Genomic DNA, 14,995 nt, shown 5'->3' on the forward strand with positions numbered 1-14,995 from the left:
GAGAAAATAAAACTCAGATAGCTCAGTCCATTCTCACATAAAGTATGAAATATCAGGAAATGGTTTGTGTTTTATACATGTTTACTTTAGATTAAAATGAAATTTTCACAACGTTCTTTAAAATACAATCCAATTAAATTTTCAATGTCTTTGTTTTCACATTCTTGGATGGAACTTTTGAAGAACTCACACTGTAGTAATAACCACAAAACCACCTTACTAAGGAAATGCCACTGAGCTTAGAAATAATATCTTTATAGTCTGTGTGGTACTACAGAAGTCCAGAATCTTCAGCAGGTGATTATACTGATTGAGTTCTCATTTCCTTCCTGTTTTGTCCTCTTTATGGAGGACACATTCTGAATGGCACTCTACTGCTAAGCGAGTAGAATGAGGCAGGCAAAAATCCATTTGAGAAATCACAAATCACAGATTATTTGAGAACATTGGGCCTAGGGAGCTTGAGGGATTTACCTGAAGTCATATAGCTGACTGACGGCGGGTTCAAGTCCCCAGGTCTTCTTTGCAATAACTTCTACTTCCTTGATGGATTCTTCCATCATGGGTAATTCTTAGCCTTCTGCTAAGACTGGGGTCAATTTCTCTGAGATAGCCAGGACATTTTACTTAGACATGGCCAAATCCATAGCAACTCACTTCTATGTAACACTGATTATATGCCAGATGATAGGCTAAAACTTTTATACACATTATCTCTTTTACTCTTCACAAGCACTCTGTAGAGAGGGACTCCATTAATGCACCGTTTTACAGATGAGAAATTGAAAACCACAGAGGCCAGGTTAACTTGTTGAAGGTCACACATGTGAGGAAATGGTCAAACCAGAAACTGAAATTAAGTCTCTCTGATTTGAAAGCCCATGCACTAAACCACTTTACTATACTGCCTCTCCACACAAACAAGAAATAGCCAAACAGAATGAAAATCCACATTATTATTTTAAAACAAGCACACTTTCATGTCTCTTTTTAAAAGACAGTTACCTGCAAACAATGGCAATATGAAGTGTTTCTGAAGTATGAGTTTAAATTTGGGGAATGCAAATCTTGAGAACTCAGTACTTTAGTGTCTAGGGATGATCATGGTGGTTTTCCAAACACACACTTTCTGCAACTAAAATATCAAATGATGTGTAAGACACCTGTGTAAATTATTTTTGCATGAGTATTAGTTAATGTTTGTAAAATCCTATTAAGAAATAGTTGCCAACAACAGCTAGCACTGGGAAGCTGAACCAGTTCTTTGGTCATGTCAGTGATGTTCTTATGGCTGACAGGATATTTATTCCCAGAGGTAACTGTTAATAAATTGCATTTTACCCCTTCAGTTTCTACAAGCTTGTGATGGTGAGTGGGAGGAGAGGACAACCTGTAATTCAGGATGGTTTAGAAGCTGGTTGCCTTGGAAATTGGAAAAAGCAGCATAATGCCCACCAAAACCAACTGTCAAAAAGAGAAAGGATTTTCTTTTTTTGATCTGTGTTGCTTTCCAAATGCATATTTTGTGAATTTTGCCAGTCTGATTAGGGCCATTGGTCCTTGGTGGGCGGTGCAAGCCAGAGTGGGCCAAAGGTTAGTCAGAGAGGATGGGAAATTCTTCATAGACATTGTACTGACAGAATACTGGGGGGAAGGGGATGGTGGTGTAGTTAAAATGAGTTTATAAGTTGACAAAGTTATCAACAGGTGAATATTTCACACAATGTGACATGCAGGCAATTCTTAATCATAATTTATCTACATTTAAATTTATAGCAGCAAAACTTACTTTTTTAACATAAAAGTTTTATTTGCTGTAATCTACTCTTTGCTACTTTTATGCTACTTACACCAGAAGTTTTGGTTTATACTAGAGTAGTTATTTTCAAGAGTAGCACTTGGAAATTCACAAAAATTTGATGAAAGTAATTTCTTAATACTTTTAAAAAATGCATATTTTTTATTTTTAAATGATCACACATGTACACATACACATTTTATAGGTTTGTATATATGCGTGCACATATATTTAAGTAAATCATAGGAAATTGCTGATTTTAGACTATATTAGGTCTATAAAAATGGCAATTTTATATATTTTAACTTATAAATAAATAGCAGAGGTCACAGAATACATGTTTTTCTTCTTCTTTGCTGGGTTCCCCATTCCCTCTTTTCTCATCTCCACCTCACCCTCTTCTGTATCAGTCCTTCCCTACACTTCCCATATATCCTCACTCTCTTCTTGCCTCACAGGCAATTCACATTAACAACCTAGTATGTATCTCTGTGCTCACAGAATCATGAACAGATGTAAATATATCTGCGCATCTATATATGTGTTAGTGACAAAACTCATGATGCAGATCTCAAACTTCCAGGTTGTTTATTTTCCTGTTGATAGCTACAGCTATATATTCTCTTTCCTGCATTTGAATATTGCTTATCTTCTCTTCTTTGCACTTATCCTTAATGGATTTCAGCCTAATTCCCTTTTTGACATTCATTCACTTGAATTCTATTTCTCTCCTATGTACTAGAAACAATTCACAAATGATTCAAGCTGCAAAGTGTTGCAACATGTCACAAAGATGGATTAGTAATTCTTTTCTGGTTTCCTACTTTGCATCCACAGAATAACCTATTATTTTGCAAAGTTAAGAGTAAGGATATATGAGAAGGAAATGCTTTGGATTATTCTAGTAACTCTAGACCCAGAATTTCTCCTGCAAGGAAAAATGGCCTCCCAGAGCCATTTCTCTGATTTCCATCAGTCACAACCAAGTTAACGATTGGTTAGGCAATGGAGTCATATGGAAAGACCTTAGAACTTATGTTATGGATGAGGCTGTTTGAAATCTTAAACATGAGGTACAGCTTCACTGCAGATGTCATAGGACACCTGATGCTCTCACTGTTAGCCAAAGGTGACTTCTCCTCTCACTGCTACTGAAATTGCCATTGAATCCCATTTTCTTCTTCAGATGCAATATCTCTCCTATTAGGCCATTGTGGCAGACTTCGGCTCAGTACTATGGGCAGATTCCCAAGATGCTGGGCAACTGGGCTATTCCAGGACTACACTACTCTGAGTTTTCCCATTAGAAAGTGAATGTTGACAGAGGGAGAAGGAAATGAGTACTCAGTAGTTGGAGATTTATGGCTTCTTCTCCAGTCTGTACCCCCCAATTCCCCATGTGCATCTGTACAGGTCTTGGATGCTCTTTGGCCTCCCCACAAATGCCCACCATAAAGGGCTATAGTCCCTTCTCTTATTTGGAAAGGAAAATGCTTTATAATGAAATAAAATGTGAATTCCTAGGAGTTTGGGGGTTGAATGTCCCTTGGGATCAACTCAGAAGATGCCATTCCTGAATTGTGATTTGTTTTCCTGATAGGGTTTCCTTGGGTGAGTCTTTTATCCTCAGCAGAGGATACCCTAGCCAGGGAGAAGACAAATCATTCCCGTTCTTTTAGGTATGACTGAGGGCTGTAATTTATTTAGAAGCTGAGTCTGCCCTTTTCCTGCCTGTCAAAAGGGCTTCAAAGCTGCCACACCAGGAACTGTTTCAGATTACAGACTTCAGCAACTAATGACCCATGTCCTCCCTTCAGTAGTGAAATCCCAAAATGGCCCTGGGAGAGGAGAAAGTAAATCCTGACAGTGCTTAGAGGTCATCTTAGAACTAAATCTCAGGAGAAATGTTTTTAGGTTGAGAGAGAGATCCCCCCCTCCAAAAAAAATGAAAGGAAAAGAAAGGGAAATCATGAGACTAGTGCCCAGAAGGGTGTCTGCAGCTCACCCAGGTGTGTTCTGAAGACCAAACATCTACATCAGCAATTAGCAGGAAACCTTGAGCTCCTCTACCTCTCAGGAAACAGTGGAATCAGATAGCATCGGAAGCACACACACACACACACTCTCTCTCTCTCTCTCTCTCGCTTCACCTGATCCTTCCTGCAGGTCTCTGTAGGAAAGGAGTTTCTGTGGGTAAGAGAATGAGACCAGGTGATCGTCCAAGGAGGCTGTAATTTTAGCAGACCTACCAAGAACCTTGATGTAGGAGGCTTGTTATTCTAAATCACAGAAGCCTTTTTATTTTTTTCTTTGGAAAGTATGTGAATGATTATAATGCTGCTTTGCTTCCCAAACTGAGCAGTGAGGTAAACAGCAGAAGCCACAACAACCACAAACAACAGCAGAAGCTCTCATCCTGACCACCATGGAGTTTCTCGAAAGAACTTACCTTGTGAATGACAGAGCCACCAAGATGTATGCCTTCACCCTAGACAGGTAACAGACACCTGTTTCTGCTTCACGACTTTCTGTGTCTCGACTATTCAATAAATCCTTAGATCCTACTTCTTCAAAATTGGAAACCTGCTGTGCAACTCAGGGGTATTTTGTAAAATCTGATAAGCTGTTGACTGACCTGTATAATTCATATCCTGGAAAATGCAGGATTTGATTCCTTAAATATCCTAAGTGCACAAAGGATACATTTTATTAATATATTTTTCATCTGTAGTTTATCTTCCAGGAAACAGGCATATATGATCTAATCTGTTTACCTTTCTTTTCCTCAATTATTCCCATTTTTAAAGTTCTAAATACATTTTACTAAATTATATTTAGAAAAAAATTAAGGCTTTTCAACATTGTGACAGAATTGGGGTTACACTGATCTTTAAACCAACTGCTGTTTTCTTAATCATAAAATACCATAGTCAAATGTACACAACTATAATGAATATAGCTGAGTTTAATGTCCTACATAGTTCTAGTCCATTTACTATCTCCACAATACTACATGCACAGTACCGCATTCATTTATCTTCCCCTTATTGAACTACTATTGATTGAACACACTCGGATATATAACAGGAAGAAAACATGCTTACTTTCAGATCTCTGTCCTCTTGAAACTTTGAGTCTAATGTGGAATGCACACAGAAAATAGGCAATTACAAAATAGCATAGAAGTGTCATTCTGGAGGTGTTTAATGAGAAGATCTCAAAGGAACCTAGGCCTTAGCCAGATTTTAGGGGTCAGAGAAAGCATTGCAGAAGTGATAGAATAAGAAGTGAAAAATGAAAAGGAGTTAGAGTAAGGTTAGGAAAATTCCATAGAAAATACAGGTGGGGGACATTTTCCAGACTGAGATAATTGCCTGGTAAAAACAGAGACATATAAGAATAAGAGTTTTGTATGTTTGGGGAATTCAGTCTGAATGAGGAGCAAAGAGAAACATGCTTAGTACGTACAGATGAATGAATGGAAATCTGAAATGATTTCATGTAGGAGCAGAACTTAAGAGAACACATACCCATTAATAGTATGTGTAATGTTTGTTTGTTTCATGGAACCAAATTCATATTCTAAAAGAGTAGCAACATTGTGTTTGATAGCATCAAATGTTTGAACAACTGTAAAGGGACATTTTTAATAGGATCTTTATAATTTTGCTTTAAAAATAGATGATAGAATCTAGCACATCTATTATCTCACATTATAACAATTACTTTTCTTAGAAAATAATATTAGATGTGATTTATTAAGACCATAAATAACAAAACCTCATATTAGGTCAGGCAGAAATTTTAGACAAAGAATTGTTTTTACTATAGACACTCTTAATAGAGCATCTCTACATTATTAAAATAACACTATTTGCCTTCTCATTAAAATAGACCATTAACTCTGTTACACAAATAAAGCTAACCATATAGAGTTATAGGTCTCTTTCACTTCCTAAATGGGTATGGTTTTCAGGATATGGTGATGATAGAAACTATCAAACTCATTTTTATTTTCTTTTCATATAAAAACAGTTAAATCTTGGAGAGATGATTTATGCTGATCCCTCATTTTACCAGTTAGGAACCTGAATGCCAAAGAGAAGTGCCTTTCTTAAGGTCAGCTGTCTAATTATGGCAGAGTTGGGATCTGAACCCATGCCTCCTGTTCGTGAATTTAGTGCCTGCTTCCTCCTCTTCCACCTCTCCTGCACACACACTTTCACCTTGTGGCCTCCTGAATCCTTAATCTATTTCTCCTTGAGGTCACATGGACCTTGATTTCCTCACTTATTTGCTTCCTTTTATCATCTTCTCTGATCTCCTTTCTCATGGATTTTCTTCTGTCTCTCTTTCCCAGACAACTTTGCCCTCTGATAGTCCTTCTCTTTTCTCCTTCCTTCTCTCTTTCTACTTATAATCAGCTTTCAATTTAAATTGTTACTAGCTATTGAGAAATTTACCCTGAAGGAATCTTTATTCTCTAATTCCATGAAAGGAGTATTTCATTTATCTACTGCTGGGCTACAAATTAGTCTCAGAATGTAGTAGCTTAAACAGCAATCATTTTATTATTCACAATTCTTGGGTCAGTGAGGTTTGTTCATGGGGCTGCATTCTGCTGGTGTCTGGGCTGTGCCAAAAGTTCCAAGACGGCTTTACTCACATGTCTGGGGGCTTTGTACTAGCTTTTGGTTAGTCTTCATTCTCCTTCTCATGACCTCAAATATTTTCCCCCTTAAAGGAGCCTGCTATGAACTGAATATTTGTGTCCCCCCCACTCCCAAATTCATATTTGGAAGCCCAAATTCTTATGTGACTGTGCTGGAGATAGGACCTTTAAAAGAGGTGATTAAGGTTAAATGAAGTCATCAGGATGGAGCCCTGATATGGTAGAACTGGTGTCCCCATAGAAGAGGAAGATCTCTCTCCACCGTGTGAGGATATAGAAAAGCAGCCATCTATAGACCAGGAAGAGAGCTTTTGCCAGAAACTGAATTTTCCAGCACCTTAATCATGGACATTCAGCCTCCAGAACCATGAGAAAATAAATTTCTGTTGTTTAAGTTACCCAGTCTATATTTTGTTATAGCAGCTTGAGCAGACTAACACAAGGTCCAGCTTTAATTGGATCAGATTGTGGAGCAATTTATGCCTTAGGGCATTGTTAAGACAGTAGAGTAATCAATAAGTGATTAAATTGGTCAATAGTTGGATGTGATACCCATTTAGGCAGAACAGCCAGAAGCTTAACAGTGAGACCATGGAAAGAGACAATCAAAGCAAACATGATTAAAATGATCAGTATCCCTGGGCTGGGGTGGAGGAGGTAAAGATGACTCTGTGTATACTAAGGCTTCACCCTCTTGGGAATAATAACAGAAGTTGCACACGTAGGGGACATCAGAGGAAAGAGATTCCACTTAATTAGACAAGCCATTCCCAAACAAATAATAGAGCAAACAAGTAAACATCAGTAACAACAGGCCCATAGGGGATCAGTATCCAGAACTGCTACCATGTATTATCTAAAACATCCAATTTTAGGCTAAATATTATAAGACCTGCAAAGGAAGAGCAAAAAATAACCCATACATAGTAAAAAGAGCAGGTAATAGAAACCGCCTTTAAAAGAGCCCAGGTGTTGGACTTAGCATTCAGAGATTTCAGAGTAGTCATTATAAAATATGATTAAAGACTTAAATGAAATCATGTTTAAAAAAATTAAAGAGAGGTATGATGGCAGTGTCTCATCAAATAATGTCAGTAAAGAGATAGAAATTATATAAAAAAGAGATAAATGGAAATTCTGAAGTCGAAAGTACATTAAGTAGAATAAAAAATTTGTTAAAGGAGCTCAGCAGTAGATACGAACCGACAGAAGAATCAGTGAACTTGAAGATGGATCAACAGATATGCAACATAAAGAACACAGAGAAAAAAATGAGGAAAAAGTAACAGAACCTCAAAGAAATGTGGCACATCATTAAATGCCCTAACACACACATAATGGGAGTACCAGAAGGAGAGGAGAAAAAGGAGGAGAGAAATATTCAAAGAAATAATGGTTAGAATTTTCCAAAATTTGGTGACAATATTAATCTACACATCTACAATGGGTCAACAGACTCTAAGAAGAATCAAGGAAAACAGATCTACTCTCTGACATATCATAGTGAAAATACTGAAAGCAAAACAGAAAAAAATCTTGAAAGCATCAAGAGAGAAAAAGATTCATCATGTTCAAGAGCATCTCAGTAAGATTACCACCTGACTTCTAGCAGAATAAAAGGACCTGGAAGGCAGTGGAATGACATATTCAAAGAGCTAAAAGAAAAAAAAAAAAGAACTGTCAACCAATCATCTTATATCCAGCAAAACTATCTTCTAAAATAAAGGTGAAATGAAGACATTCCCAGGTGAGCAAAAACTGAGAAAATTTTTTGCTAGCAGACTCACTTTTCAAGCACTAGCAAAGGAAAATTTTCAGGCTGAAAATAAATGACACCAGACATTAACTTGAATCAAGACACAAAAACCAAATAGCATCAGTAAAGATAAAGGTAATTATAAAAGACAGCATATTTTCTCTCCTTTCTTCTCTTAACTGATGTAAAGATAAACTGCATACATAACATACATACATATATATATATAAATATATATAATATTAGATGAAATACTAAAGTTATAGAAAGATACAAACTACCAAACTAACTCAAGAGAAAACAGAAAATCTTAGTGGATCTATAATAAGTAAAAAGATTGACTTAGTACTAAGGAAACTTCATGCAAAGAAAATCCCAAACCCAGATGTCTTCACTGGTGGTTTTTACCAAACATATAAAGTAGAATTAATACCAGTTCTTCACAAATTTTTCCAAAAAATAAAAAGGATTGAACATTTTCCAACTCAAACTATATTTTAACATTCCACTGATAGCAAAACAAGAAGATATCACAAGAAAATAAAACTATAAGTCAATATGCCTTATATATACAGATTCAAAAATCCCTCCACCCAATACTAACAAACTAAACACAGCAAGATAAAAAAAATTATGAACTACGGTGAAGTCAAATTTATCCCAGTAATGCATACTTCATTTAACATTTAAAATACAATCAAAGGAATACACCACATTAATAAAATAAAGGACAAAACCCACCACATGATTATCTCATTAGATGCAGAAAAGGCATTCAACAAAACAACAGCCTTTCATTATGGTGACATTCACCAAACAAGAAATAGAAGGGAACTTTTTCAACCTGATAAAAAGTTTTCTACGGAAAACATGAAGGTAACATTAAACTTAGTGGTAAAGGCCTGAAAGCTTTCCCTTAATATCAGGAACAAGACAAGGATGCCCATTGTCACCATTTCTACATAGCAGAGCCCTACTGGGGCTCGATCCCAGGACCATGAGATCATGACCTGAGTAGAAACCAAGAGGCCAACACCAAGAGTCCCATGCTTAACTGACTGAGCCACCCAGGTGCCCCTAGCTTTAAGTTATTTCACAGTACAACTTTATTGTTTCTGAAGAACAATGATAATCATGTAATGTGAAAATGGTAGACTAACTTAAAAATTCACACTTTTTGTGTATTTATCTTGTTCCAAACACACTCTGAAGTGTTCATATGAACTAGCTAAAATCTCAAAGCTACCCTGTGAGAGAGGTGTTATCATTATCCCCATTTTGCAGGTGAGGAAATTGAGGCACAGAGTGGTTAAGTTGTTTTCTTACAGTCATACAATTACTGAGTGGTAAAGCTGGGATTTGACTTAGCAATGGGATGTCAGAGCCCAAATTCTCAGCTTCCTCCCTGTACTATCATCTACTCAGCCCATTTCAGAAACTGGCATGACCTCCACCTAGCTGTTGTAACCAGAAATCCATGAGGAATCCTCGAGTCCCAACCTTCCCTCATTCCCCTCTAAATAATGCTATTGGTTAATAAGTCCCATTGATTCTACCTCCCAAACATCCCTCAAATATGGCTACTTCTTCCCCTTTTCCTTGTCACTGCACTGGTCCAAATTGCCAGCATCTCTGCTTCAGCCACCTCCTAAATGGTCTCCATGGTTTGCCTCTTTATGCTCAAGCCTTCCAAGCATCACCTGAAGTGAGCATTTTAGAAATGTGAACCACATTATGTTACTTCCCTGCTTAAAACTTTCCAACTTCCTTCTTGAAGAAAAGGAAACCCTTTTTAATGGTTCACAGAGTTCTGCATGATCTAACTTCTGCCTACTTCTCTGATGTCATCCAATATCACTTTCTTCATCCCACAGTGGCCACCTACGTAGTTCCCTTTCTGTCAAGGCTAGCTTTTGACAGGATAGGCTCTTTCTTGCCTTTTTGCCTTTGCACCAGCAATACCCTCCACTTGTGATGTTTCTCTTTCATGTAGGTCTACTCCCATTATCCTTTAACTCACTGTAGAGATATCTCTACAGAGGTGCCTCCCATTACCGCTCTCTTTGAAGTAGTCCCACCTTTACTCCCTGATCACTGACCATCATACTACACAGCCTCTGTGACTATCGGCTGGCTTACTGTTTGTCTCCCTCTGCTAAGATATAAGCTTCTGAGGTCAGGAACTTAGTCTTAAAGACCATGGATCAATTAGCATCTCTGAAAGTGTAGGCACATTGCAGGGATGCAGTACAAATTTGTTGAATGAATGAATACATGAGGTATTGGGATATGCATAGTGGGACCTAAGCTTTCATCTCCTTTTCTCATAGGAATAGTGATTTGAGGTTCTTGGGAGAAGTGATGTGAAAGCGCAAAATAGAAGCGATTTTATGTAGTCAACATATGAAATAAGAGGGTGAAAGTTTTACCAGCTCTACTTTAGAGACACAGAAACAAAGTGGTTTAACTTCTACCATCAAACAAAAATAAAATACAAAAGAAAAAAAACTTCTCCAAGATCACAAAACAAAGCTCCATTCTCTAATTAGTATTTTAAGAAATAAACTCAAAGTTGTAGGCTATTGCAAGAAAAATTTTGAATATTTCCCTATTTCTCCTGTTATTCCCCCTTTTTTTCTTTGATGCTACAGTAACTTCCTCTGCTCTGGCCTATTATTCCTATTCTTCAGAACTTCAACCATCTTTGAATTCATGGGAATCTATGGAGATTTATTCATAATTCATTTTTTGATGCATCATAGCATTTGCTTTTTATAACCTTCTTAAAATTCTCAGGATTCACATCATTTTTTAGAGTAAGAGCCTATTCTGCATCTATAGGTACCCAGGCCACTTTGCTCTAATGAGGTAATGAGAAATGTACTTTAATTTTGGTTTTTAAGTTTTGGGGGGATTACAGACACTTTTAGGAGCCCAGTGAAGACTGTGGGCTCTTGCATCCCCCCATAAAACACACACAAACACATATATGAACACATTGCATGCAATTTCAATGGAGCCTCTGAAGCCCACCTTTAGATCTCCTGCTTAGTATTTCAAGGAGCAATCTCAGCTCAAAGTATATCCATATTGGTTAATCTTAGAGTCTAGGACAATAAAGCAGTATTCAAAGGTAAAAATTGGCCAGGTTTCTTGCACTTTTCTTCTTGTGGCATTGCCCTGGAGGCTGTGCCCTTAGTAGGATTCCTGCCTTTGACTTCTGCACTGCTTCAGAATAAGTTCTTTCTCCTGGTCACTTACCATCTGGTTTTCTCTGGCCACAAGATTCATGAAAAATATAAAATAAAGCAAATCTTCCTATGACTTCAGCAAATCAGTGGCCAAATGAACAGTGCCAGAATGATCGGTGACTCTGTCTTGCTCATGTTGCCTTCTCAGCACAAAGGAAGAGGAAACCTCTATCATGCTTTATTTTTAGTTCTCAGGCTCCTGAGTTGATGGCCATTGGTGATCCACACTGCTACATGATATATTTTTTATTATCAGGGTATGTTCAAAATCCTGAGTGTTATTAATATCATCAGTACAAACATTCCAAAGTCAATTTGGCGATATATACCAAAATCCTTAAAAATGTAGATACCTCTTGACCAGACAATTCCCCTTTTAGGGTTACATTTTAAGAAGATAATAATATATTGAGTAAAGATTAACTATAAAGATCAACAGCCCCATTTATATGAGCAAATAATTGGAAAAGAATGAATTGTTTAATAATAGGAAATCAGTTCATTATGTATGGCATATTTATATTAAATACAGTGCTCTCTATATGTTAAACATAATAGTGTAGAATATTTAATAAATTGAGAAAACGTCAACAATACATATAGCTAAGAATCAGGTTCCAAAGCTGTATCTTTGGTAGGATCCTATGGTGACATTGTCATTTCATCCATAACCCATTCCAGCCCTTCCCCACAGAGTTGCAGCCATAAGATTTGGGTACCATCTACCCCAATCTCAGCTCCAGGAGTCAGCATGGTAGGGTTTAGCCATTCTGATTATAACAAGGTCTAAGCCAATTAGCCCATCCATATTCCTCTGGCTATAAAGGCTGGTTCTCATTTGGCCAAATCAGCATGCAACTCAGGACTCTTGTTTAGGAGTTGAGAATGGACACTCTCTCTGCCTGTATAAGAAAAGGCAGGTGCACAACTGTGATTACCTTGGGCAACCATTCCACTACCATGAGGGAAACCAGCCTGCAGTTAAAGTGTACTTGAGAATGCAGAGCAATGCCTCTGGTGTCTTCCTAAATCAGGTTAAAGCCTGATACATCTAGATGCTTTCAGTTGCAGAACCAGTAATTCCCATTTCATAGCATGAGCTTTGTTTTCAGTACTTGTAACCAAAAACACCCTAATTAATTATGGACTCTGATTATGTAAAAAAAGTGTGTTTATATATCACAAATCTAAACAACAAAATATCAGTAACAGTTGTCTTTTGGAGGTAAGGTTACCAGTGATTTTTCCCTTTTCTTTGTGCTTTTCTGTAATTCTAGACTTTTTGTAATGAATATATACTTCAGTTTATTCGGGAAAAACCCAAATATAATGATAAGTAGGGTCATAATAATTACCATCATCTAAACCAAAACCTTCAGACCTTTAATTTCAGATGGGGATAAGACAAATGAACTAGCTCTTCAAGTGGAGGTGAATTTATTTTTCTTCTTATACCCTTCAAAGTCATGAATGCTAAGTTCCTAATTCTAAGAATCTTGTTAATGTCTTCTAATAAGTTTATTTAAAAAATGAAAGTCTGATGGGCTCAAGATCCGTGGATATTGATATTGGCATCAGTAGAGATTGGTTTCAGGTGTATCGAAGTTTAGGGAGGGAGGTGGGGTGGAGCCCAGTGGAAAAAACACTAGGTTTAGAATCCCAGTTCCGCTGTTTCCTGGTTATTTGGCCTCAGGCAATTACTTAACCTCTCTGAACCTTGATTACTTCAGCTAAGAAACTATGGGATTGGACTGAATGTTATCTACAATCTTTTCATCTATGAAATTCTAGAGCCCTATACATGGCTCTAAATAATGCTTTATATTTGAGAGGAACTAATAGGTACTGCCTGCTTCAGGAAGTATAAGCAAGTTTGACTCCCAATACAGCTTTGATAGATTGAGACAGATTGTCTGCAAAGCTGTGTTAAGAGGGTTTCTGAGAGTCCACATGGACTCAGCAGGAGAAAGTGCTATGATCTATTAACAGTGTTGCTGTGGAGAAGAAAGGAAGAGTTTTGTCATTTAATAGTGAGTATTTGAATCATCAAGCTGACTCCTACGCACATATCCAACATTGCCCTGCCTCCCCCCCTTTAAATTTGTAACACAGGGTCCAAAATCTTTTCAAAGTGCAGTAATTTGGAAGGAAATGCATCAAAGCGTATCTGCTTCCCTTCTCCTGTTCCTTTGACATCTCTTAATCACTGCTGGTAGAGACTGAATAAGACCTTGACTGAATAAAAGCAAAATCTTTAGTAGTTGAGAATTCAGAAGGAAATTTCTTGCTTGTTCCTTACACTTGATATTTCTTGTGGAAGGAGCTGTGAACAGCAACTTGCCAGCTAGTTAGCAGATGTCCTACTATCAGTTCTGAGAATGGGCAGGGTTGTCAGTGAGGTACTTGCAACCATGTTCACTTCTTGCTTCTGTCAAACTCATCCATAGTGTGGAACTCCAGCAGAAATCCTTGAATAAAGATCAATGTCCTGGAGAGAAGCCAGAGGAGCTGGAGTCAGGAGCCATCTATCACTGCCACAACAACTCCAAGGCCACAGAGAACAGAGCAAACGAGCAAGTCTATGCCAAGTGGAAACTCTGTGCTGCTTCGGGAATATGCTTCGTTTTCATGATTGCAGAGGTCGTGGGTGAGTATTACTTAAAGAGACTTCTCTGATTAAACAAGCAAACAAAACCCCACATCACTGCAGAAGGGTTATAGAAGTTCTCCTTTGAAAGAAATATTTCATATTTTTTGTAAGTACTGAGTAACAATATGCTCATTATAGATAAGGTGGAAAATACTAGGAAACAAAATAAAATTCATCACCATCCCACATTTGAGTAATAACCTCTAATAACATTGTGGAGTATTTTTGTACAATATATTTTTCTATTCATAACTCAATAGTTATTTTTAACATAACTTTTTTAACATAACTGAGAGCATACTGAATGCTTTTGACCATGCCATCAAATACTCTTCAAAAACATTTTTATGCCTAAATAATGTTCTATAATATGCTCCACTGTGATTTACATAACCATCTCCCTATTGTTAGAAATTTAGGGAGGTGTTTTTTTTTTTTTTTTTTTTTTTCCTGCTGTGGACAATGCTGCAGTGAAAACTCATGAATAAGAGTCTCGCTGCCTCTCTGGTTAATCCCTTGAAAGAGATTCCTAACAGTGGAAAAACTGACTGAAGGACATAAATACTTTTATTACTTCTTGATGCATATTGCCAAACTGCTATCCAGAAAGTTTAAAACAATTCATATGTCTGCCTGCTGTATGTAAGAATAATTCTCCAAATCTTTACCAGAACTTATTTTAATCTTTTAAAAATCTTTGTTAATGTATAGATTAATATGCTTTATTTTATTATTCATTTTTTTGTTACTGTTAGAATATTTTTGCATGCTTATTAGTAATCTGTATTTCCCTTTGTTGATGCATTTCCTGCTTGCCTCTTAATGTTTCCTGCTCATTTGTTTTTTAGATAATTTATAATGTTCTATA

The 14,995-nt window shown here is 37.0% G+C and overlaps 1 protein-coding gene across 1 annotated transcript in view; it reads left to right on the forward strand.

Moving 5' to 3' along the window:
- The first annotated feature begins 3,850 nt into the window (after positions 1–3,850).
- Positions 3,851–14,995, forward strand: part of SLC30A8 (solute carrier family 30 member 8) — a 33,919-nt gene continuing 22,774 nt past the window's right edge. Inside the window, exons 1-2 of the mRNA XM_021688627.2 lie at positions 3,851–4,294; positions 13,925–14,124. Of these exons, the coding sequence (XP_021544302.1) occupies positions 4,224–4,294; positions 13,925–14,124 (271 nt within the window). The 5' untranslated portion in view covers positions 3,851–4,223. The remainder of the gene's footprint in view (positions 4,295–13,924; positions 14,125–14,995) is intronic.

The sequence above is a fragment of the Neomonachus schauinslandi genome, chromosome 4 (genome assembly GCF_002201575.2).
Source record: "Neomonachus schauinslandi chromosome 4, ASM220157v2, whole genome shotgun sequence".
Lineage (NCBI taxonomy): Eukaryota > Metazoa > Chordata > Mammalia > Carnivora > Phocidae > Neomonachus > Neomonachus schauinslandi.